The sequence below is a fragment of the Pagrus pagrus genome (genome assembly GCF_965226575.1).
Source record: "Pagrus pagrus genome assembly, chromosome: 13".
In the NCBI taxonomy this organism is placed as follows: Eukaryota; Metazoa; Chordata; class Actinopteri; order Spariformes; family Sparidae; genus Pagrus; species Pagrus pagrus.
Genome location: NC_140197.1, coordinates 20,979,812 through 21,006,378, shown reverse-complemented (window position 1 = coordinate 21,006,378; position 26,567 = coordinate 20,979,812). Strand labels below are relative to the sequence as shown.

At 42.9% G+C, this 26,567-nt stretch overlaps 3 protein-coding genes across 7 annotated transcripts in view; 2 read left to right on the top strand and 1 right to left on the bottom strand.

Annotated features, from left to right (window-relative positions):
• Positions 1-10,992, top strand: part of ppfia3 (PTPRF interacting protein alpha 3) — a 31,097-nt gene extending 20,105 nt beyond the window's left edge. Inside the window, exons 23-31 of the mRNA XM_084370674.1 lie at positions 521-586; positions 1,057-1,083; positions 1,252-1,427; positions 1,781-1,878; positions 3,852-4,027; positions 5,028-5,096; positions 5,184-5,346; positions 7,786-7,847; positions 8,158-10,992. Coding sequence (XP_084226800.1) covers positions 521-586; positions 1,057-1,083; positions 1,252-1,427; positions 1,781-1,878; positions 3,852-4,027; positions 5,028-5,096; positions 5,184-5,346; positions 7,786-7,838 — 828 coding nt within the window. The 3' untranslated portion in view covers positions 7,839-7,847; positions 8,158-10,992. The remainder of the gene's footprint in view (positions 1-520; positions 587-1,056; positions 1,084-1,251; positions 1,428-1,780; positions 1,879-3,851; positions 4,028-5,027; positions 5,097-5,183; positions 5,347-7,785; positions 7,848-8,157) is intronic.
• An 811-nt stretch (positions 10,993-11,803) lies between these two features.
• On the bottom strand, positions 11,804-19,667 carry ntf4 (neurotrophin 4). Its single transcript, XM_084370414.1, has 2 exons — positions 19,215-19,667; positions 11,804-14,033 (listed from the first exon to the last, which is right to left on the bottom strand). Exon 2 carries the CDS (start codon positions 14,012-14,014, stop codon positions 12,545-12,547), a length of 1,470 nt encoding a protein of 489 aa, XP_084226540.1. The 5' UTR covers positions 14,015-14,033; positions 19,215-19,667; the 3' UTR covers positions 11,804-12,544.
• Positions 19,668-19,840: 173 nt separating this feature from the next.
• Positions 19,841-26,567, top strand: part of slc1a9 (solute carrier family 1 member 9) — a 28,288-nt gene continuing 21,561 nt past the window's right edge. The window contains exons 1-3 of one of the 5 annotated variants that reach the window (XM_084371290.1): positions 19,841-19,919; positions 22,464-24,343; positions 24,564-26,465. The gene's annotated coding sequence lies outside the window, so the exon portion shown is untranslated. Of the gene's footprint in view, positions 19,920-21,454; positions 22,018-22,463; positions 26,466-26,567 lie in introns of those variants that run through there. The other 4 variants (XM_084371291.1, XM_084371292.1, XM_084371289.1 and 1 more) reach the window with 4 other exon arrangements.

Genomic DNA, 26,567 nt, shown 5'->3' with positions numbered 1-26,567 from the left:
CTATTTTGCCTGGAAATGAAACTTGGCACCGGATTTTGCCCTCTCACACGACCGCAAAGACAAACCAGATGTTGAAAAGTGTAGTAAAACTGTTGCACGCAAACTTGTGCCCCTGCTTTTTATTTTCAACTTCCCTTGTTCCAAGGAAGATAAAGTCACGAATAACCGAATCTTCTGACCGTCGTTTTTTGAATTTGGTTTGGCCGGGCTTTCCCACTTCCTTGCGTGGCTGCTCATCTATTTACAGCTGGAATCATAACAATGAAAATGATCAGTTGCACAGCTCTGCGGCGCAGATTTAACACGTTTATCCTATCAGTTCATAAACCGGCTGAACCTCTTTTTCATTGTGATCACCATGGCAGCGAAAAAGCAGTCTGCTGTTGTTGTTAGCTGACATCTTGTGAGGTTGCTTTGCGTCAGCGCTGCCAAAAATGTGCAACGTGTGAGTCAGGACTTTAGGTAATACGTGGGGGCCTTTTTTTTTTTTTTAATCTTACGGTTTTGCTTTTCTCTTCAGTCGACCAGTAACGTGTGGATGACCCACGCAGAGATGGAGTCTCTGAACGCTGCCACCAAGCCTCCGGTTAGTGCCCCTGCTGCCCTGTCTCTGTCTCTTTTATGTTTTTTCATGATTATTTTACTCAGTTTTGAATTATTTTGATTGTCTCGTCTGGTCTGAATCATGTTGATGAGTTTCTCCCCTTCCTCCTCCTCCTCTCTCTCTTTTCGAATCTCTTTCTTTGTGGGCCCAGGCCATAGTGTTGAGCATCTTCTTCTCTCCCTCTGGTTGCTGTTTCAGTGTGAACTGCTTCCAACTAATTACCCGTTCACTAACACACTATTCCTCCCTTTTTGTCCTCTTTTCCTTCTGCTGCTGCTGCTGCTGCTGCTGTCGCTGCTCCTTCCTCCTCTGCTTCTCCTCCATCCTCTCTCCATCCGTCCATCCTGCTCTTGACCCCTGCTCCCCCTTTCCTCTCGCCACCTCCACATCTCTCTCTCTCTCTCTGGCTCCGTCTCTCTCTGTCTGCCTCTTCTCTCCTCTCGGCGTTCCAGGAGCTGAAAGAGTTCAGCTGGGATCAGGTGAGGATCAACCGCACCGTTTTTGACACAACACGATGTGTATTTGTCAGTAATTTTATCTCGAGTGAGAATAAACCGCAGTGAGTCATGGGCTGCTGACTTGCACTACCATCAGACATCAAGTGGAGCGTGAATCAGCGTTGATCATCTGTGGTTGTCCCCCTCCAGATACTGGCTTACGGCGATATGAATCATGAGTGGGTGGGCAACGACTGGCTGCCCAGCCTGGGCCTGCCACAGTATCGCAGCTACTTCATGGAGTCCCTGGTGGATGCCCGCATGTTGGACCACCTGACCAAGAAGGAGCTGAGAGGACAGCTCAAAATGGTGGACAGCTTTCACAGGTAGGGCTCGGCTCCTGCGTGCCTGCTCTCGCTCTCTTTTACGGTTGTGTATAACTCATGCCCTTTTGTCACTTCTCCTGTTTTCACTCTCATTCTTTTCTGTTGACGCTGTGTCTCTGTGCATCTGGGCGTCTGTGTGGCATGGGAAATATGAAGGTGTTAAAAGACATGCAGGGAGTGCTCCTCTTGTTGTGACACTCGCGCTGCTCAGGTGTGTGTCTCCAGGCCCTCTTTAAAGAGGGGTCAAAGGCGTCGGATTGTGTTAATGCTTTCTGAGTACAGGTGAGAGTGGAAACACGCCCTCAGTTAACCTGCTTCAGCCGCTCACCCTCTGGTTCTTTGACCTCTCCCAGGGTCAGTATGCATTACGGCATCATGTGCCTGAAGCGTCTGAATTACGATCGCAAGGAGCTGGAAAGGAGGAGAGAGGAGAGCGTCCACCAGAACAAAGGTGAGCTCTTTTTCTCTCTGCCATTATCTCACCATTCATGCCACAGATGTGGGATGCTCCCGTCCACCCAACTAATTCCTCTAAAGCTGTGCTATTGTCCTGTTCAAAGCATACCTTTGTGATTACTATAAATCCCTTGCATCTATAAACAGGGTAATCATTTACATGATAATTACTATAATTGATCAATTAACAATGCCACGCTGATGGAAAGTTTGGTAAAGTTTCATGTCCACAAAACATTCCTGGAGCTTCACAGCAAAATAGTGTTGCAGCATTCATTCAACCGAAGTAGATCATCTGAAGTGGGTGCAAGAGATCGACCAGGAATAAAGGGTGTGAATAATGTCTTTTCAAATCAATCTGGGATCTCTGGGTTTGTGGAGAGACTAGGATTACGCCTGACGACCTGCAAAGAGCCATTTTATATTCTCCTTTTTTTAGGTTTTAAACTAAATAGCCATCTACTTTAGTTGTTTAGGAGAATGCTGCAACACTGTTTTGCTGTGAAGCTCATGTAAATAAGATTACATCATCTGCATAAAATGGTATATCAAACAATCAGATCTTCTATCTTAGATCCAGCCAATTGATCCTCCAATTCAAAAATTGTTGTTCGGCACACATTATCTGGTAATGTGAGGGTTTACACATACACAAGCCTTCTCAACTGCTCACAGAGTCATCCGGGCCGCCCGATAATATCAAAACATGTTTTCACATTTTGAAATCTGAACCATTACGTCAGGACCAAAACAACCAATCAGAGGCATCTTGGACCAGCCCAGCAACGGTAAACATCCTAGTCCTTAAGGCTAACCTTAGCTAGCATACTACTGTCGACAGAAACTTAAAATCTCGCTGAAGAATCAACAACCTGTGTTGACCGTGTATCCCCTCTCATCCAGACTTTTTTCTTTTCTCTGGCGAGTTGTTGCACCACGCTAATCTCCATTTTGTTTACATCTGCTTCCCCACGAGATCACAAGAGCAGAATCACATGTGAGCCCAGCTTCAGTCTGCAGAGTCACAAAGCCAGAGCGCTGAAGCCACACTCCTGCTGCTGCACAGAGCGGTGTTTGCTGCTTAGACTAAGTTCATTTATATTGAACGTGTCGTGTGTGGAAAATGCACTAAAACCGACACTGCACTTCCTTGGATGCCAAGTGTGAAGTAGATTCATTATTATCCCTCCTTTGCCTTAAAACGAATTCTTATTTTATAACATTATTAGTAGTGGCTGTTGCATTTGGTTTTGTCCTTTTACATTTAAAGAAGATCTCTTAAAAGTCGGCATAAAGGAAATTGAAACTCAGCAAAGTCAGTTAACCGTTCAAATCGTAAAATTGGCATTTAAAATAAAGTTAAACTCTTCGGCACACCTCACAAACTCAATAATGGGAAGCAAAACAAGCGTTTTCCTTTGATTTCCGCTATCTCCCACATTGCTGGAAGAGGTTTGGACCACCCCCTTTGTTATTGCTTTCCCCTTCATACTTAGAAGAGATTATGAGCCACAGCTTTCTAGTACGATTTGGCAGGATAACGATTACATAAATGTCAACGCGCTCAGTCATTAAACAAACCTAAATCTCTCGCTCTCCCACCGCTGCGCCTTGGGATACATATGTTGTACATTTAAAGTCGGTTCATCTTGGCTGATTTCCTAACAGAAAAATGTCCCAAGTGATTTCCCAAGTTTTTTTTATGTTTGTCTGGTGTTGCGCTTGATCTGTGGAGTTCATGTAAGAGAATACATTTTTCTTTTTCTATCAATCACTCATCAATACTCCTGAGTTACATTAACCGCTTCAGACGACCCTAAATAAACCCGGACAGACCTGCGTGTTTCCTCCAGCCTGTAGTGACCGGAATATGAAGAAACCTGATCTTGCTTATAAAAGCAGTGAGCAGGTAGCTCGCTTCTCCCCTTCTCTCCCTCCCTTCACCGTCTCCTACTTCCCTCCTCCCAGATGTGATGGTGTGGTCCAACGAGCGTGTGATGTGCTGGATACAGACTCTCGGTCTGAAGGAGTATGCCGACAACCTCCGCGAGAGTGGCGTCCACGGAGCTCTGCTGGCTTTAGACGACACCTTTGACTACACTGACCTGGCCCTGCTGCTGCAGATACCCAATCAGAACACACAGGTAAAGGACAGGTCGTCAAAGGTCACTGAAGAAACTGTGTCTCATATCTGTATACAGAATACTTAAATATCCCCCCAAACATGTTTTTTGATTATAATTTTAACTGTCCCAAAGTGCAAATGTATTAAAAAAGAATTAGCATTTAAACTCTTCCTCACTTCCTAACTTTTACCTCCTTTAGCTCCGTTAGCTGTTAGCTCCATTAGCCAAACACACCGCAGGACACACACAGAATTAGCTTTCTCCTGCTGATTTTAACACAGATTTGTTCTTCAGTATTCAGCATTATCAGGGAAAAACTAGGGCGCAACCACCTTCCTATTTTACTGTGGTTACTAGGTTGTTTCAGATTTTAACATGCCACATTTTGACGTATGTTTACAGTAGTAACCAAAGTGTACGTACTGGGTTCAGTTTGCCATTTCAAGCGGTAGTTACACACACATGCATACAAAACTTTTCCCCACTAATCACTATAATGCAATTGCCATTTCCCTTGCAGAACAAGGGCTTTACACCCCCTGACATTTATTATTTTCTGTTTTGAAAGAGCGTCTTTAATTGCATTTCTTGTTTTTGTGCAATTTAAAATCGTGATCGGAGCTTTTATTTACATCAGCAAGCAACATCAGAAGCCTTTTCTCAGGCAAGGGCGGTAACAAATGATTTATAGCCGTAGTTTTTGTCCTAAACCAACACATAAGTCAAATTTCTTTTGAACCTCCAAGCCTCAATTAGGAACAAGCATGATATACAGTATGTCTCAAAATCATTTTCCTGGTTTTCATTTCTCTCCCCATCGTTTCCTGTAATTGTTCAGCTGTCTTTAATAAAGGCTTTAGATACATTTTAGTCTCATCTGATCGTGGAGAGTTACGACTGCGCTGATTTAAAATAGGCATGACATTCAAACATGAGCTCATAATGGCCTGCATAACAGACCTGTCCTGAAACTTTGTCCAAACCGGTCTCAAAGCTCTACATCACCTCTCTCCTGCAGGCCAGACAGCTCCTGGAGCAAGAGTACAACTCCCTCATCTCCATGGGAACCGAGAGACGACCTGATGAGGTCAGCATGCTCATCGGCTTGAAGAAGTAAAAATACACATTTGAGTAAGCGATGGATTGTCTGAGCAGCCATCTTTTTGTCCAGCAGGATGGAACTAAGACGTTCACCCGCTCGCCCTCCTGGAGGAAGATGTTTAGGGAGAAGGACCTCCGGGGCGTGACCTCCGACTCCGCCGAGACCCTGCCTGCTAACTTCCGTGCCTCAGCCATCTCCACGCCCTCCGTTACCCTGAGAAAGGTTCAGAGTGATGGTGAGTCTGACCCGTGACCTCTGACACCCTCGCTCTCATATTCACGTTTGTTCAGCTCATGTGAGCCCTCGAGGCGCTTCTCAATTTAGACGATGTGTGAAAACCTGTCACTCTATATGGCATTACTCACATGAAGAGCACGACAGGAATCAGGGCGAAAGGCCCGCTAGCTCTGATCAGGTGCAACTATTCTGCAGGGGGGTGTACCACCAAGCGAGATGAATGGGTTAGCGAGGTATGTTGAGCCTGAAGCCAGGGTTTTCAATGTCACAAAGGAGGCTCTCTTTTAACATGGCTTCATCACCATGGTAACTTATGTTGCACCTAACCTGGTCCAGAGGAGGTTATGTTCAGAGTTTAGTTCTAGCCCTCTTTCCAATTATTTTCATGACGTTATTCCCTTCACGACATCAGTTCTCAGCTGAGGAAATGCATTACATATGCCAGCTTTCAGAGCCATATGTTAGTGATCTGCTAAACAAAGCTGTGTGGTAGAGTCCTAAAACCTGGAAATCAGTTCGCCTTTTTGCACTTCCTATCCCCTCGTCTCGAAACCGGTGGGTTTTTTTGAATGGGTTTTCAGTTAAATGCCCGATATAAAGTCTTTGGTTAACACAAGCTTAAGAGATTTTCACATTTTGTACTACAAAATAAAATATGTCCCAGGTTTGAATACAAAAGTATCTACGTGTCCTAAAAAAGATGGTTGCTAACAAGTGGCTCATTAAACGCCATCACGCCGAACACAGACTCTCATCGACTCACTAGTTCGCCTTGACAGGTTGACTTTAGTTGCGAACTTTTCTAACTCTGACTTTACAACTTATAGATTTATCAATGCTTAGTTGTGGTGACGTTGAAGTAATGCGTCCAGCTTTACTTCTTAACAGTAACCCTTCAAATATCATAAAAGTCATCTGTTCATCTGTGAAGATTATCTTGCTGAACAAAACGTGTATCATAAACGTGTGTTTGCCACAGAGCTTACTTTCTACAATAAACTAAAATCCCATGGGCTTTTTGTTAAGGGACCCAGGGTGATGCTAACTTATGGGTTAGCCTACAAAAATATGTCATCCCTGCAGCGCTCTATTACAGCAGCAGAAACTGTTTGCATCATTGTTGTGGGGTTTTTTTGCCATGGGAGCCTACGTGCATTCAGTTGGTGATGCAGAAAATCTATTTTTTCCCTGTTTGCTTCAGGTAATTTTACCACTTTGACTCTTGCACAGCATGTCCTCCACACACTAAGATAATGATGAAGGCACAGCAACTACAGGCCACTTTGGATTATGTTGTATTGGCTTTAACACTGTTGATTAGTAATGATCACAGAAAACACTCAATGAAAGAAGCTCATTTAACTTTGATCTAGACAAAAACTTAAGCGATTTCCACAAAGGGCTGGGCAATACATTTTATTATATCATTATCTGGATATGAGACTTTACACCAGCTTAGATTTCGGATATCATTAAATTGTGATAAAGCATAGGTGTTGATCCTATAGCTGCATTACAGTAAAGTGATGTCATTTTCTGACCTTACCAGACTGTTCTACTTGTTCTAATACTTGTCTTTACCCAATTAGTCATTATTACATTACTGATCATTATTTATTAAAAAGCTCATTGTGTTGATATTTTTGAAAGCACCAATAATTATCCATAAAATAGCATCCTAGCATTTATAAACTGCTTTGAGGAGATTTCAAAATATCCATATCGCCTAAAAATATATTGTTATATTGTTTCCGCCCACTCCTATTTCTGAGTATCCTCCATAGCAGGACATTGTCAGACCTAAATGCAAGTCCAAGAGCTCTCCAATGTGCAGTTGTCACGTTGGAAATAAACCATAAGCATTCAGAAAGCACTGAGTGGTAAAACAATATTTATACTTACAGTTTTGCATGCATTTTTCTGGATTTCCGGATGGTTTCTCGCCTTATTTACAGCAACAGTGTTGTTTTTTGCTGTAATAACTTTCTAATAACACAACCCTTCTTATGGGTTCCTACAAATAACAACCTGACCGTGTCGAACCAGCTTGATAGCGCACCCCAATCATCTGAAAGTAAATGAGCCGTGCGTTTACATCTTGATCTGTTGGAAATGAGCCTTGAACAGCAGCGTTTAGTTTTTCCAGCCAGCGTACTGTAAAGTGCACCTTATATAAGCTGCTGCGAATGAAAAAACAGAGTCACACACACAGAGCAGTTGGTTGTTGTCATGCTACTCTGCCATTAGTTTGGCGGTGGAATTTTCTGTTTCCTTCTGCAGAGGAACTGGCAATAACAAGGAACAGACGCTTCAAAGTACAGAGGAAGACTATTATCCCTCATTCCACTTCTTAATAGGAATGCCTGTGGAAGGTCAGTGCTGTTTTAAGTCATTGCAGTTGAGATAATGACCCCGTCTGTGTCTGTCTCCTACACAGCCAGCTCTGGTGCCCGGGGTGAATCTGCCTCAGTGAGGACGTACTCCTGTTGAGGGGCTGAGGTGAGAACCGTCCGACACATTAATTAAACTGTCTAGTAGCGATTCATCCATGTGGGGCTTTTATCTGTGTGGTGAGACAGAACAGTTCCTCCAAAGCTTTCGAGATGGCTTGCACATGTGCCGAGCACATTCGTTTGAACCTCGTTGTTTTATGTATTTGTTTGTTGTCGTGGATTGGTCTGAGCCTTGGATTTTAAGCAGTTCCCCTAAGGTCTTAAAATGGTGGGTTTTGGTTGCTGGGGGATTTAGGCGGAGTTGAATTAAGGCCACGGGAGCGATGACGTGTTAATAATGCTGTTTCTCTCCTCAGGGCGCTGACTGGATTGGGGACTGGAGGACCCTCTCGCTCATCCACGGAGAAAGAAGCAATGAATATAACCATTTAACTTAAAAAAGAAATCTATCGGTCTGACCATTCTGCAATAACAGAAGCAAAGGAATGAAGGGGAAAATGACATGAAGAATGTATGAATGTATTTTCCGACTTGAAAGGTTGAATGGGATCAGCTGTTTTCTCTCTCTCTCCGTCTCTCTCTTCCTGTCACTCTGTCTTTGCTCTTTCTCTCGACGTGACTGTGCTGTGGGGTTAATAAAGGACAACGCCAGGTGTCGGTTAGGTTATTGCCGGTCGTGCAGGTTTCCCCTCTTTTCATTCCTCGTCGGAGTCAGCGGAGTTGGCAATATCAGGGCTCATTTTCCTACCTTCAGAAACCACTTGCTGCCATTTATTCTCTTACAGTTTGAAAACAGCTAAACGTGTCGCCTTATAACTTCTGCTCAACGACAGGTGTTTTTCAGGAGAAGCAGGGCAGAAGTTAACCTCACCGTAAAGTTTTAAAAACAAGAGGAGTGACTGGAAGGATGCTGCAATGACTTGGGGGGAAATGGCCGGTTATAACTCTTAAACAACACCGGTGTTCTCCTTTTCTGCTCATGAGTCGGCTGGTGTCCAGTGTCAGCCATTGTGGCTCCATTGTTGGCTTCTATGGGCCCGTCAGGGGTGTCTAAGTGTCCCCAATTGGTCGGAGTGGTGTAGTAAAACACGTCCGAATTCAGACCACTGTTCAGCTCCGACCACATCAGAGGGACCCTCCTCATGCTTTGTCTATTGGCACCTTGAAAGCCGATAGGCAGAGTAATTTCTTTTGATGGGACCCCATTATAGAGATCAAAGGCACAGAGGTGGATGGGAGAGGGTGGAGCGAGGCCACAGAGGCATTGTGTTCACCGAGTTCACGATGTCGATGGCAGGAAATCCATACAGTTAGTGTTGGTGCCACTGTCCGATAAGGCATACTGCACAAGGAGTTTTAACTTTTGGCTTTATCAATGTTAAAGGAGCGCTCCGCAGATTACTCATCAGGAGGTGTCTTCTGTGGTGCTGAAGGAGCTTTACACTCATGATAGCATGGTGAGGTCATCAGGGAAATCTTCCGAATGAGTGTGGAGAAAGGGGGTTAGTGAGTTGCATTATGTGACGTGTATGATCCAGCATTTTTTAAGCTTCACCCATACTTTGGGCTAAAAAGTCTGGATGTCTCAGCTTTTTTTCTGCCTCCAGTGAGTCCTCCAACTTTTTTGAAATGCATTATTAAAGCACGTAGGGCACATTAAATAAAGCATTTGTTTATGCTGTATAGGTCAGTAAAACAGCTGCTAAAAAAGAGTTTCGGGTTGCCAAGTTGTGAGAAAAACTGTTTAAATGACAAAATTTAGCTCTTTGAATCTTTGGGAGGATGCAAACACAGACATTACTTTCTGGAAATATCGTCTTAGGGCTGCAATTAATGATTATTTTCATTATCTATTAATCTGACGATTATTTTCTCGATGAATCGATAATACTGCGGTCCATTATCCATTAAACGTCTGAAAATTGTGAACAATTTCGTTTCCAAACTCGAGATGACGTCCGCAAATGTCTTGTTTCATCCACAACCCAGAAATATTCAGTTTACTGTCATAAAAGTGCAGCGATTCCAGAAAATATTAACATTTGAGAAGCTGGAATCAGAGAAATTCAAAAAATACTTAATACAAAATAGTTAGAGATTACTTTAATCGATTATCCTTGCTGCTTTAAAAGTTATTATTGACCACTTATCAACATCTGATTAACATCTATAACTGCTGATTTGGTAGCTAAGTATAAGGTTGTTAATAAATGGATTCTTTCAAATGAATTGAAGAGCTAGCTAAGAAGACAAGGCAACAGCCAAATGGATTTTACACAACCTTGCAAACGAAAAGTTATTTTCTGCATTTTTATGTCATAATTAAAATGACAGTGCCATTAATTACAAACCCTTTGTAAAGTATGTCTTTTTAGAAAGTGATACCAGAGTGTTAGAATATATTTAGGAAGGCTTGACATCCTCACTAGCCCTCCACAATGCAGTTTATGACTTAATCATCAGCTCAGGGTCTTGGGTAATCCTGATGATGGGAGAGGCGGCATGGAGACAAAACAGCGACTCACAGGGAGGAAAGAAAAAACTAAGAGGGTGGACAGAAGCCGGTCATTTTACTGCACACACAAGCCATAACAGAAACCAAGAGCTCTCTGGGGGGTGAGATCAGAGAGAGGCAGGAAGAGAGGGCGAGCCCGAGGAAGCCCAGGAAACAAAACCTTTAGCCTCTGTGTTTACGATGCATGTCAAACAAACGACAATGACCTAAAAACATTTTTTTGGTGGTGAAGATGATATGAGGTGTCTTTAAAAAAAATATATATCTGTATGATAAACCTACAGGGGGTGGGAGCCTGGGGATCAATTTGTAAAATGTGTGTATTTTTTTCAGTTGTATTTTTTATTTTTTACGATATCTATTTATTTTCTTTAGGTATGTATTGGATAAATGTATGTACATGTTCCGTTCCTTCTTGGCTTCATTTGAACTAGTTTTAAAAGTAAATATGAAACATTGAAAATGGTCATTCAAATACGCTATTGTATGTGTACATTTTGAGAACAAATTGTGCAATGATTTAACAGATTTCCATGATTAAAGTGATAGTAATACAAATGGAAAAATATCATCCGGAAAATAAACAATAATGACGACGATGATGATAATGAAAATGGTGATGTAATAGAAAAAAAAATAATAAAGCGATCCAGGTGGATCAGCTGATCATCGCAAACTTTTTTCTTTTCCTGATTGATTTGTTTCATTCTTTTCCTTCCTGCAGGTGGGTGCAATGGATGTAACTAAGTACATTTACTCAAATATTTCTTCTTAATTACGATTTACAATTACTTCTATTGTAATTAAATTGAACATGTCCAATTTAGGCTTCTTTATACTTTGATCCATCACATTTTTTAGGCAAATATTGAGCTTTTTTCAACAGCTATAGCCACTAATTACTTTGCAGACTAACATTTCAAGCACAAAATGTGCAGGACATTTACTTGCACGAGTAAGTGCAAATTTAGCAAATTAATGCAGTAAAATACCCGCTATTTACTACCTCTAAGGGCTGCAACGATTAATCGATTAGTTAACTATTAAATTAATCGCCAACTAATCAAAGGAAGATCAAAAGTCTCTGATTCTTTGCTTATCTGTGACAGTAAACTAAATATCTTTGGGTTGTTGACAAAACAAGACCTTTGATGATGTTATCTTGGGCTGTGGGAAACTCTTGACACCATTTTATAGACCAAACAACTAATCGAGTAATCAAGAACATAATCAACAGATGAATCAACAATTGTAATGAAAATGATCATTAGTTGCAGCCTTTCTGCTTGTAGTAACGACTGTTTTTCCAAATTAACCCCAGGGTGTTTTGGGAATTCAATTCCTCATATTTACATCAGTTAAGTTATGTAACAATAATTTGCAGAGTACAAAGATCCTTTATTACCACTTTTGGCAGGCAAACTGAACAAACCAGCAGATGGTAAAATGTGCTTGTCTGTGTGTCATATAATTCACAAACCACATGGTTTTACATTCACGAGCCACATTTAATAAGATCCACGGACGGAGATGCATCCTTCCACAAAACTGTCAAATCATCAGCCTGAGTGAAATCTTTGCTTAAGTGTGCCCATGCTGTAGATTCTGTCTCCAATACATTTTCCCCCATCAAAGCACTGTTACAGTATTCTTGGTAATCCATATGGGAACAGTGTGGAGTGGTAAAATGGAGCCTCAGTAGGTGGCGCTCCTTCCTCTCACAACCCGAGCGGCCCAGAGGCTGGAATTATCATCAGACACTGGAGAGACCTACCACTCCATGAAGACTTCTTCTATAAATACACACAGATATACATAGCTTCATACATAAAGGTATACTGGTGTCATATTGTACACATATATATAAAGGAATATATTAATATCAAAGACATACACATGCTTACATACTAATCAAAAATAACTTAGATTATGAAAGATAAATCATACAAAAACAGTACTTTTAAAGTAAAATCTCTATATATGACAATTTTCCCTAAGATCTAGTAATGAGGTCTTCTTGTTTTTTTCAAAAGTCAGTTGAAGTCGTGGTGGAGGGAGGGACGGAAACGAGAGAGAGATATCTGAAAAACTGGATTAAGGCAGAAATATCCAAAGGAAACACCACCAGCAAGAGAAAGTGCACACAGACGGATGTCACAGCTGCTCTGCTCTGTGTCACTTTCTACTTCTTGCCATCTCTCTCTGTCTCCCCCCCTCCTCTCTCTGTCTCAGCCTCTCCCCTTCCTCGACAAGACCTCCCTCCCCACTGCCTGATTCGCTCTGGACAGCAGCACACAGACGCAGGATGCGTCGATTCGGATCCACCTCCATCCGATTCGGTTGTTTGCGTCTTTGGTGAGCGCTCGCACGTACGACTGCTTGGCTTTGCACTCGCTCACCCACTGTTTTTTATCCACGCCCAAGCAGCCGGCCCCAGCTACGCCCGTCCCCACAGATCTCGGTGCTGCGCCGGCAACCCTCGACCTGCTAGTGTTGCTCTGCTGCTCGGCCTGGCGGCAGCGAGTCTCATAGAAGTACTGTTTGAGTGGTCCTGTCTGGGTCTGGATTTCCTGCAAGATGGTGACCTTCTGACCGTGCGAGTCGATGGCGGACGTCTTGTCAGTAACCCAAACGCTTTCCGACTCGCACACCGATTTTTCCCCTCTCCGCCTGTCAATCAAATGTGAGCGTTTATCCCTTTTAACAGCACGGACAGCCTCCTTGGTAACTCTGGACGAGTCTGCCCAACTCAGAGTCGTGCCCCTGTCGATCGCCCGATCCCCATGACCCTCGATGTGTCCGTCCATGTCCTCCTGCTCCTCTCTGTCCCTGTCCTCCTCCAGCAGGCCAGTCTCCAACATGAGCAGGAGAGGGGGCTGTTCTGGAGGCGACTGGGAGGGTGAGAATAGGACTCGGGGATGTGCGTCCAGAAACATCTCGTCTCCTTCGAACATACTGTCCAGCCCGGTCCCCAGACCCAGACCTGCCTCCAGCTTCAAGTTCTCCTCAGCCAGAACTCTTTCAGCCCCAGGAGTCCACTGACTACCTGTCCCAGTTGTAGGTGCATTTCTCAGCTTGTCCGAGGGAACAGTTGGTTCTGGTCCTCTTTGAACCTTTAGATTAGCAGCAGGACTGACAGCTTTATTGGTTTCTGCCGTAGAAACCTGCAACAGTTTTCCTTTAGAGTCCTCAAGAATGTCCTTCTTGGAAAAGTCCACAACACTGAAGTATTCTTGCCTGCTGCTGCTGTCAGCTTTGTAGTCCTTTGGTAAAGAATTATCCTTGGAAATATCCTCGGTCCTGAGCGTTCCTCCTTCTTTGGGAACATCCAAAGTGACGCTGCCGTTGTCATCACTGCCTGAGTCGCTTTTTGATTGGTGGGTTTCTGGATTCTCCACTTTGAACATGCGAGTCTCTTCATCTACGGAGGATTGCACATAATCCTTACTGTTCTGGAGGTTTTGTCTGTCGGTGCGTTGGCTAAGATCAGCAGCCATGTTGTAGTCGGTTTGTGAGGCATTTCCACGGAAGTTGTAGTCCAGAGGGGGAGCTGCGAGGCGAGCAGCCTGCTCATGACGGTGCTCTCTGCGCTTGTCAAAGCCAGGCTCTGTTGTCGCGGCAGCAATCCTGGACACAGGGTTGTGAGGGAAGGGCAGGGCCGAGGCAATCACCATGGCAACCAGGGGAAGCCAGTGCATCACTCCCAAGACGTATCAGCTGAGGGTTGAAACAGAGAGAAAGATAGAGACAATGTTATTTTATGCAATGCACATTGTGGCTTCAACAGTTAACCTAAGTACCTCAATTAAAAGGTAAAATAAGAGGTTTTACTGGAGGCCCGCAGCTTTATGACTGTGGTGCTTTAACCACTGAGGTATGGCTTTAAAATCTTGGCAGAACTCGTGGAAAAATAGTACTGCAAGGTCGCCCTCTTCTTTTTCATGAAAGAAGATGGCGTTTAGCTACAAACACTGTAGATTCTGCCGTCTGACCTTCAAACGGAGACGCTGACAACCTGGTATGTATGCAAGTCAGACACTTTACAGCCAAAGGAAGTGGATCAAAAGGTATCTCTGACCCGAGGAAAACAAGCCTTCCCTTTCAGCTTTTAAGGACAGGATTTTTTTTTCTCTTTTTTGTTCTGTTAGTACAGGTTCTTCTCGGATCCAAGATTCTTAGAATCTGTTTAAATCTGCAAACCAACATGGCAACAAACACGGCTAACCTCTGGTCTACTTCCAAAGACACACAAATTAGATGAAGGTATCGCAGCACTGCTAAAGTAAACCTCAGGTATTCTCCTCGATCACACCTGGTCTGCGGTTGAATTTGTTTTCTTTTGAAAAGGGGATGTCTGAACATGATACAATACATCTGCTGCCTTAGATTGAAAGAGTTCACTTATAGGGTGATCATCACTATTGTAAACGTTCTGCCTGCCATAACCTGCTTTATTTAAACTTGGTGCTTGTGATCACAAAAGGATTAGTAGTTGATTTTGTTCAGCAAAAATACGAATCAAATACAGCAGAGTTTTTCATATAAACCCTCTCTGGACTCTGGTAATGCAGTAATAGCAACAGGTTAAATGATTTTCTAAGAAAAAAAAGCAGTAAAATCTTATTAAAAGTTTATTTCCTCGCAACTATTTTAATAATCAGATAATCAGTTAAGTAATTTTTTAGGCATTTTCTTGGTTTATATTATAATGAATTAAATATTTTGGGGTTTTGTAGTGTTTTTTGTATAAAACACATAATTTGAAAACATCACATTTATTGTTTTTATTATGTTTTATAGACTTACCAAATATTTATCAAGAAAATAATAAGCAGATGAATCGATAACGAAAGCAACTGTTAGTTGCAGGCCTGGTGTAATGTGCATTTAACAATTCAACTAAGTTATTCAAAAGCAAAAAAGTTACACATTACCTTTCTCCTGGTATGAATAATGATGTAAATAATTTTCCTGTTTATAACACGGAGGTATATAATGTTCTCTTAATTAGTCTGATCCCGTGTTAAATGGTAACAAATTGAAAAGTCATTATGATTACAATGATCTGAACAAACCTCAAATAAAACACTCCCTCGTCTAAGCCTAATGTAAACACTTTCTGACGACACGTTCAGCAACATGAGTTTGTCATGCCTGACATCATTTGCGTTGAACAAAAAGCACGACTCGAGCCGATGAGTCATTCGTGTTTCAAAACGAAGGCTCACCTGTGACTAACTGGAAAAATATTCCAGTCACCCATCCATGTGGCATGCACGGGGGGGATGGCATTCATACAGTACACTGAAGCCTACTTGGCGGAGGTGAACGTCACTTAAGTTACTTGTTTGACAAGCGGCGAGGAGGTCACTTGGAAAGAGTTAAAATAGGTGGAATGATCAGAATGTCAGAGATGCAGCTTTACTGGCGAGGCTCCTTCGCTGCTTCCTCAGGCAGCGAGGAAGGAGAAAAACACACACTGGGCAGCAGAAAATACAGTAAGTGTGAAGGACTTGATGTCATGACTGTTGGCTTGTGGTGTGTGTGAGGGTGGCTGAATGGATGCATCATCGTGACCATCAGCGAGTGTGTGTGTGTGTGTGAACATGTGAATGAGTGACAAAACCCTTTCAGTGACAGGACATGTACTCAGCAGGGCCGCACCCTGGACACAATGCAGCCGTCAGCCATGGAGCAACAAGGTTTGGTCGACGCATCACTCATGCTGTCGCCCCAGGCGCTCAAAGTGCCTGCATGACGTGCTGACGGTAAAACACATCAAAGCCAGTTCCTGTTTTCTCTAGCTTCTGATCGGCAGTCTGGGCCTTCCAAAATAAACCAAATCAAGGCAATATGAGTGGTAAATCAGGCTGAACACACCCCTCAACGGCAAGGAAAGCTGAAAACAAAGTGTTTGCATCAATGTTGAACACGGTCGGTCGACTCTTATCAGACGAGAGGATAATTTCAAGTCAGTCAACTTTGGCGAGGAGGCGGAGCAGGGAGAATATCCAGGAAAAATCTTGAGGATTTGTATTATGTGAGTGTGTCCTGTGTTGTAGGAGAGCTTTATGCCTCCTAAGGGCTTTCTGGGAGCACTCAGACACCACACAGAAGGCAGGCAGGCAGGCAGGGCCGACTCTCTAAGTGGTTTCTTTGTAAAACAGCAGCAGCAGCAGCAGCACTTCATCACCATGCTCCATTTGCTACAATGACACGCATCATTTGCGCTCCCTGCAAGGCTAGACGAGGACCACGACGTTCTTCCGCCCTCTGGACCAGACCCAAGCACTCTGAATCCCCCCAAGAAGAACACACACGCAAAAAAAAATCCCAGTCTCTCTAAATCATAAACCCCACTCAACACTACACACTTATGTTAATCCTAATCCCCGTAGCCTGAAATTCTTCCAAATGAGCACAGGAGGAATACCGTGAAACCGCAGGACAGGGCCTAAACAAACAGACAGAAAGCGACCACGTCACCAAGCAAAACTGCATGAATAAACAGACTAAACAGACTAAACTATGACATTAACTCCGAGGCCTCCATATTTAGCATTAATTATGAAGAACCGGCCTGCGCGGAGTCTTTATGTTCGCACAGATCCTCCAGTGTGCATTTGTTAGATTAGGTTCAGAAAGTCATAATAAACCCAGGCATGTTTAACACCGCTTTCAAACTGCAATAGTGTAACTTTCCCAGAAGATATTAGGAAGCCGACCTCAGAGGACATTTTTAAGTGACAGCTTGAAACCGATCTATTTCACTTTCCTTTCAACTAGTCTTTTAACATGCAAAGTTTTCCTCCCTCTGAAACACTAGTTAGCATTTTATTTTATTCCTGTTTACAAGTGTAATTCTTGAATTTACTACTAATTGTGCTTGTTTCCATTCAGCTTTATTGTGCATTTTTGTATAAAAGCTGTTAAAGGTGCTAATGTGTGTTATTTCCATTTTCTTTTAGTTGTTTAATCTGCTATCTAATCAATACTTAATCAACATATTAATTGTTTGGTCTAAAACATCAGAAAACTGAAAAAAATACCCTTAACAATGACCACAAATTTCTTTTTTATATGACCCACAGCTCCAAAGATATTACATTTACTATACTGTTAAACAAGCAAAACAAACACTCACCTTTGAGAATCTTAAATCAGAAGAAGTTTGACATTTTTGCTTTAAAAGTTATTTACGATTAATCGGTTATCAAAACAGTTGCGAGCGAGTACTTTCAGACATGAGAAATATTATCTCTCTGATTCTTTTAAAAGCATTAAACTCAGGAATCAAACCACCTTGTTGACCTGCAGCTATTTCAGCGGTTTTGCTCTAACACACATGACCGCAAGGAAAACTAGCACTGGAAAGTGTTTCTTTAGGAAATCTGGCACCTGGCAAATTGGTCTGACTTCTGTTTTAGTGCTGCCAGTGTGAACCGCAGGGGTTTAATCCAGACGAGACAGCATGAGAGAAAGAGGAATCAGGGGGAATTATGGTCCAGAGGGCCCCTCGCTGCGAGACCCACCCCAGGAAGCAGATGCCATAAAGTAGCTCCACACCTGGCAGTGGCTACTGTGCTATTAGCTTGTTAACACAGTGATCCCCCCCTCATGTGTGGCTAATGTCAGACACATCCATCTGACAGAGAGATAATGCAATTTGTGTTAGTGTTTGGACCAGGCCTCGTCCTGTCCTAATCCTGCCTCTTTGATGTCGTGTAACCCAAAGAGCGTCAGGGGTGGAAGATGTCTGGAGGGCGTCTGATTGCAGGACGGTTTCCACCTCGCATCACATCTTTCAGCAGATTTTACGACAAGTTTGGGCTGACTAAGCGGTCTGAAATGCATGCGAGCATGTGACCCTAAAGACAGTGACAACAGGAGCGGCTGTGACATGGAAAACACATGCAGCAGGTAAGTGTTTGTCCTCCCTTTCTGCCTCTCTCTCTCTCTGTGAGGGAGAAATAAAAGCATTGGCCTCACATGTGCTCATTTACAGAGCCTGGCTTTCCTACTGTGCAAACAGCCCATTAATTCCAGGTCTGTGATTGTTTCGTACCACGCTCAGCCTGCAAAATCCAGCCTCCATACGAACGGTGACATCAGATCCTTCTTTCTCACACACCTCTGATGAGCTGCTGTACCTGCTGTAGTGCAATAAAGTAGCATGACACATCTTGAACGGCTCGACTGACATCATATAGCGTTTTGCAAGCGGTTTCATGACATATGTAAAAGCCTTTCTCCTGGATAAATTCAGATTCTCAGTGCACTTACCACCCACTAAGCTTTGCTTTGCCCAGATCCCTGATCTTGTCTGACACTATCGGACTGAGACATCATCTGCTGGTATGTTTTATATCACAACTTGTGTGTGATCTACCTGCAGGTTTGGATTGTGTCTCGGTAGTTCTCACCTCACCTGACTGACTGCCAATGAAAACAAAATGTGAAATGGGCTAACAACTGCAGCACTGCCAAGGAAAATATAATGTGAAGTAGGATTAGTCCGTTCACAATGCTTTGATCCTGTGCAGGGTTAGGGTGAATGAGTAAGTGAGAGTTAAAAATAAAATAAAATGAGAAAATGCATTTAAAAAACAGTCTTGTTTGCATGCATTAATGTATGCAGATGGGTGAGCTGATTGACAAATACATAGAAAATAATAAAAATGTGAACTGTGTGAATCCAAACAATGTTGTTAAACTGACCTATTTAAATAACTTAAGGGCTGCTGATTACATTATGTAACCAGTAGTCAATCTAACTGATTAAAAACATAAATAAAGCAAAAAATATGTGCATATATTAATTAATACACACTGTGTGATAGTAAGACACTTGTTTAAAGTGGACATTTGGAGGCCTGCATGTATGTTTCACAGCCATACCGTTTAGGTGAGATCCGGACCCCGCGTCCTTCCAGCTGACACCACATTGATTATAGAGTCCTGTCGCCAGTCGCTCAACTGGTTTAAGAAAATAAACTCAAAAAACACCCTCGTACGGTAACCGCAACACTAAGCACAAACATTTCTTTCTTCTTTTAATTGTCCGTGACATCGCATGTGGCCCCCCGAAAAAAATCCCGACGAGGAAAAACAAAATAATAATAAGGAAAGTAGTTGGAAAGCAGAAAACTCTCCTGTCCTGGGAGCGCTTCCAGAAAAAAGTATCACAAATACACACTTGCCACAAATTTAAGATATTCCATGAGTTGTAACTCCTCCAGGGAAGGCGAGGGGGGAAAGGTATCTCAGTTCAAATATGTGAACGAAGAAGTGGAGAGGTGAAGAAGTTGGCCAAATGTTTTAAGATCTGAACTCCGCCTGAAACGCGTAAAGTCGGACTAACAATCAAGCTAGCGCTAGCTTGAATTGCCGCCTCTGACCGGGACTTTCAAAGTAAAACCTCCTTAGCGAAAGATGCATTGCTGTGGAACGTTCGACCAGCTGCGGTGCTTTTATTCCGAAGAGTTAAACAGCTACTTCCGCTACACTTTCTTGATTCCCGCTGCTAGCTTGGCACAGCTAGCGACTCCGGTTTCTCTTGGGAAGTGCAGAGAGAAGTCAAAGTTTTTTTCCCCCCTTCATGAGGTTAGTATATTGAAAGAAGACCTACAACATTCAACGAGTAACATCTGTTAGAGCAGATGTATCTAGGAGTTGTTTCCCATACAGATGCATGTAATATAAAGCAGTAATCCAGGGTTAAGTGCGCAAAATTAGCATAAAAGTCACATTAGCTAGCTAGGTTTGATGAAGTTACACTCCACATGTGCGTGACTGAGATAGTTTGTACCTTTACCTACCCCCCCTTTTTCTTGTTCTTCATCCCCGCCCCGCACTTAACAACAAAACAATTTGACGAATTACTGGCAATGTGGTGCTGGTACAAGTCCATGTAACGTGAGTTCATCATGGGGTGGTAACACGAGTGCAAATGTGTACAAACAACATGAAGCTAATTCGCCAAGGTCTGCAAGTGCAGGGTGCAACATTATCCCATTTGGCACAATCATTCCTTGAAGATGTAATCTTATATTTAAATGCCAAATCCGAGTCTTCTTTCAGATTGCTTCCTGTTTGCTTGTGCCAGTTTCTCTTTCTTTCTTTTTTTAGAGGGGTTGGTATGTGCCTGGCACTGTGGCAGGTGTCTTGCTCAAGGGCAGTTGACAGAATAATTTGGATCTTGATGGCCTCATTGGCTGTGCCTCTGTGGTAATTGTACTGTTCATATTTAATCGCTAGATGATCTAATAGATTTATGGCTTTTTTTTTCCCCCAGACGTGTTTTTTCCAAGTAAAGACAAAGATAGCACATGGACACCAGTGAGAATACATGCTTCAGGACAAAGACACCATACTACTACACAAACCAATTTTAACTTGTGCAGTGTTTGTTTAATTCAGTATATACATTTTCACAGGGGTGGACTTGCTGATTTGGGGGCCTGAAGCAGTGGTTAGCATGGGGCCCCCTTTCACACCAACCTGCTGTTATTAACAATACTGCACGCTAGAATAACTTCTTATTTTAAACTACAGCCATGACAAACATTCATGTCTTCAATTAATCATTTTTATTAGCAACTATTCTCCTTTCCTTTTATTGTAAAAATATTAAGGAGTAAAACATTTTGGTTATCAAACACTTGATAAAGTCTTGTAATGGAGGCAGAATATTTTACAGTTTAACAATAACCTTAATGACCTAAAATGACATCAGTGCACTGAAACTGGGAATTGAACAATTGTCTACATTATTATCTCTAAAATAAAGTTTACATATCGGAGCACATGCTGATATATCTCTGATAGGCTAATATTGGCTGATAATATAGTTGAATCAATATATTGGTCGGGCTCTAGTATAAACAGATATTGAAATATTTAAATATTAGATAACAGTTACCCTGCTATACAATATTGACGGAGCTTCCTGGTCTGAAAAGTGAAGCCAATGCAGAAGAGCCTTAAACCTGCATTCTTTTTAAGGCCAGCAGGAGCTGACTCCACTGGTTGCAAAAAGAAATCTGATTGTATGTAAGCTTATGAGAAAATGTCCCTGTTTACACTTGATTTATTACCTCAGTAAACAGTTTCCTAATGAGTTTTTAGCCTCAGTCACCAGTTTCAAGACTTCTTCAACACAGCATGATGTTCATTTTGTAAATTACTGTCCCATTTAGAGTAAAATAGACAATAAAGCAGTGCATGCTTTAAGTTGTGGCGACCACGGCATGTCCTCTGGTTCTTAGTCAGATCCAATCGGGATCCTCCAAATATAGTCACTTCTGGCTCCAAAAAGGGAAGACAACGCAGATTTGCCTTCAACCTGGTTGCAAAAAAAAAAGTCCAAATGTAAGCTTATGAAAATAGGTTCCAAGTTATCTGATGGTTTATTATTTCGGTCAAGATATTTCGGAATGAGTTTATGGTCTCAGTCACTATTCACTAAGTCTTCTACAATACAGTATGATGTCCATTTTGTAATATGAGTGACATAGATGATAAAGCGGGGTATGCTTAAGGATTTGCCTTCCTTGTGATTGATGAGTCGCTACCACGGCGTGTCCTCGGGCGCCCAGTCACATTCAATGAGGATATCCATCTTCATCATCTAGATACAAACACTTCTTACTTCAAAAAACCAAGATGGCAACGGCCGTAATGCCAAACTTGTCATGTCAAGGTAGGTTAACACTTGTCTTCCCTTCAATATCAGTCTCCTAGGCTCATGTGTGGTCTCACCTTAGACGGCAACAATTATTTTTTTATTGTGTACCACAAAGTAAACTGAAAATTACTTGCTTGCAAAAGTGAAAATATTTATTGACGCTGTGGGCAAAGAAACAAGTAATTTGTTTTTGGAGACGCTCCATATCCGGAGATTTTTAAATTGTCTCTTTATAGTGCAACACAACTTTTTAAGCATGTTTTTGCTTTGAGTTACTTTAATGAAACCTAGTCTCAGATATTTCTGATAGGAAACCTTCATGAATGTTCATGGTTAAATGCGTTGCAAACGCGTAAACGCGCACTTATTTTGGTCGGCTGACTGCCGTCGGTTTCGGGACTCCTGTAAAGTTGAAAGGATGGAAACAGGAGCTGGTGACTGGCTGCTCTGTCCACTCACAGGTCTTTGGGGGAAAGTCAGTGAAGGCCCGGAGGAGACACAATGGAGGTCTATGGAGGACACGCAGGCCGACAGACAGTTCAACGGGTCCTCGGAGCAGATAAGTCGTCCCCACACAGACCAGACGAGGGGTTCACTTGCTATTGACCCGCGAGAACAGCGCGTCCACAGAGCCTCCCCACCTTGAATGGCCTTGTTGAAAAGGAGAGCCATAAATTGGCGGATGAGCAGAGGTGGGGGAGACTCTGCCTCCCCCGCCTCCTCCTCTCTCTTGCTCTCTCACATTCTATCTCTTTCTTTCCTTTACCAAGTAGTGGTTTCCATCTCACCAAACCCCTTTCCCCCTGAATGTTTAAAAAGATGAAAGGATAAGGAAAAGAATGGAGACAAAAGAGGGGAGGGTTATGTTTCAACCCTGCCCCTGAGAGACTGCTCATGAAAGAGTTTGGGGATGGGAGAGATAGGGACCGGAGAGGAGACACAGAAAGAGAAGGGGGATCATGAAAAGAGGTTTTTCAAACTCAAAGCCGCTAAAACGGGTCACTTCTGTATAGAGAGACAGACTAAAGTGCAGTCTTCACTCAGGGACGGAGACATTTAACACTGTCAATACCCACAGATGGAAGGGAGCGTTGATGTACTTGCACCCGTTGACTGATTGCGCAAACACACAAGATCACACGCACATACACATTCTTGTCCTTCTCCGCTCTCGCTGTCTCTCTTCACCACAACACAGCAGCACTACAATTAGGTTTTTGGGAAATCTTCCACCAGATTTTCTTCACCAATATCTCACACACATTGCCCGGTGTCTCCCTCGCGGCGTTCCTCCCTCTTGGCATTTAGTGTCAGTCACCCGAAATCCTCGCAACCCTCCCACCATTCTCTCTATCTCCGTCTTTGTCTGAACTTGCCCTGCATGCACTTAGATATTTCCGCCTCGGGGTGCATCAGTGAGAGTTGGAGTGAGAGAAAGAGGAAGAGAGAAAGTTGTTAGCTAAGTGTGGACGGTCAAACAAAGATGATGATTGAGAAGGCAGGGACGTGGAAATGTCATTTTCTTTGGCTTTTGCCCTATTGCTGTCTCTCACTACGTCACACACTCGCACACACACATGCATGCATTCAGACATGCAAATGTAACCACAACCATTTTGCAATTGAGGAGGATATAGAGGTTTATTTAAGACGATCACTCACCAAACAAGTTTTCATTCATACTGTTACATTGACAGTTTTCGCAAATCCCCATGTCCCCAAAAGCCCTTAAAGTTAAGTCACAGTATATTACGGTCAAAACACAATTCTCTGCTACGGTTTTTCCTTTGGGGATTTGTGTTTTTCAATAAACATCATTTTCATGACCCAAACAGATTTTCAGACTACTATTAAAGTCCCATAAAAACAAACTGATCCCTTGTACAGCAGTCCTGCCTTGTACACGAGGAGCTTGCAAAGCCTTTGCAACATCACTCACTGCGTCTCGTATCAGTTTCACTAGAATCATTTTCTGCTCATTTTTCTCTGCTCATTATCCATCTTTTTGAATCCTGACATCTTCAACCGATTCTCATTTTTCAACTACAAAAACCCAAAACAAACTGGAGCGTTTTGAAGTTTCCAGATGTCACTCTTACTACCTTTGACTCCCCTGATGAAATTTTTCCCACACAGAGCACCGTCAGACATCAACCTTCGAGTTGGACATCCTCCTTGGTTTGAAACTCATATCTGCGCGTAATTGGAAGGTAGCTATTATGGCCAATTATTGCAAATAGCTGAGCTGAGCTGTCAGGGCGAAGCTAACAGTCTGTCTGTCTACAAACGAGCCACCAAGTCAGACGTCAGACCTCAATTACGGATCGTCAACCTCCCCAAGGTACCTGGTGTCAGTCCTTCATCATCCATCCAATCTCTTCTTTCTGATTTGTTTTACATTTTCAATCCTTTTCATTGTCTCTTTCATCATTAAACTCACCTACTAAACTCCAAGCTACCCTAAATTCAAATTTCTCTCCAACGAGAGCCGCGATACCATCGCCACCATCACCACACACACATACACACTGAAGTATAACTACATATGTTTCCAATTTCAGGCGTAATGCTGCTCTCTCTGCAATCTGAGCCAATTAGCCAAAGCCTCCTGGAAATGCCCCAGTCGCCATCCACGGTGGTAAAGAGGTAAAGGGTCAAAGGTGAGGTCAGTCACAGGGGGTTCAGGCTCTGATTAATGCGTCACCTCCTGTCGGTCTTTCTGTCTGGCTCGCAGTCTGAAGACATCCCAGTCTGCGGTGCTTCAGCAGCCGTCCAACTTCCCAACGGACGTATTTGGCACAGGTGTAGGATTGTAAAGAAAAGGCAACCCAAGCTTGAAATTAAATTTCACAGCTTACTAAAGGTCAAAGAGGATGAGTGACAGGGTCTGGAGCCAGACCACACGTAAAGACATGAACAACATACATGCACACTGAGGAAAGTATGCACACACACACACACAAACATGTCCGCTCTGACAAACAAACAACACATGCGCCTACAAGTCTTTCCTGCGTGAAACTGAAATTAGCACATGGAATGTTCACCTTTGGGAAATGGATTGGGAGGGAGAGGGAATATGAGAGCATCGGAGCTGCAAAGCCCTCATTAGGGGAACAGAGGACTTATTTCAGTAATTCTGTTTAATGCTTAATGAGAAACAGGTTCGAATGGGTGCAAAATGCAGACTGGCGCTGTGTTGTGTTACCTGGCAGTCTGCCCCGCTTGAGTCTGTCTGTTTAGATTTCGTGTTATGTGTGATGTCGGCGCAGAAGCTGGGTGGTTGTCAGTTTATGAAACCGCTTCAGACGCCGCCATACAGCCGTCGCCGCATGCACGCGCTCTGCTCGTCTTGTTTACATCATCTGCACCGCCGATCCCTCTCCTCTTACAGCGCCCCGCTCGCTCTCTCCCCAGATCACCTCTCAATCACTCCTCCTCGCCTCCTTATCTGTCCCTCCTCAGTGTCTCATTACAGGACTCGGTCCACCTACAGCGGCTACACTTTCATTCACTCGCCACAGACTCGTTGCTGTCTGGATGCCCCCGGATTAGACATGCAGCCTAAATAGTGAATGATCTATTTACAGTTACGTCTTCCTTCTGGCTCAACACGATCCACACCTCCTGCTGTTTTGTGTTTTTTTGCACTTATCCACCCCTCTGTCCTCTCTCTGCCTCCACATCCCCTCTCACTCCCCCTTGTCCATAAGCCATGTTTTGTCCCTTTTCTTGCCAGAGGAAAAATGTTACACATTGTAAACTTTACTCACTGTACAACACCCTGCAGGATTGGATTTCAGAGGCAGACTTTGTGTTTGAACTGCTCTGGCAATTAGTAGAGGATAGACTTACAGTGCACCTACTGCACAATGGAGGCACCGGCCCAGTTGTACAAGCCCCTGTTCCCGTCCTGCCCCTCTCCATCTGTCACTCCTGTGGGACCGTGTGTGTGTGTGTGTGTGTGTGTGTGTGACAGTGTGTTTGGCTCTACATGTGTATAAATTGTTGTATGTTTGCTTGCATGTGTGCATGTAAGTGTAAATATAAACCAAATTCAGTAAATAGTAACACTTTGCTTTCAGTTAGAAGTTAGAAGCAGCGTGTAAACATTTTAAAATGGTTTATGATACAAGATGATGTAGTTATAGGCTGATATAAATGTTTATTAATGTGTTTGTCAACAACTATAACTCTTCCTGTGGGCGCCCATAAGTTGAGGCTGCTGTATATAGATAATGGATAACCACATTGTAAAACACAGTTTTATATCTGCTTCTAACCACATAATAGTGCTTATATGCTAAATTACTGTAATTATGTCTGTCATATGTCTGACCTAAATATTTGGTATGCATTGTCTGTGTCTGACGTAACTTAAATAATGGATGCATTGATTCGGCAACCAGTTACATCTAACCAGAAGTTCAACCAATCAGCTCCAGGTCCAAGTCCAAGTCCAGGTCAGAAGTGCAGAATTTGTGTCTGTTCAGACTCAAGAAAGCAAATATCATGCACATTTGTATTCTATATACATACTTTTTTGGGCTATGTGTTGATGGATT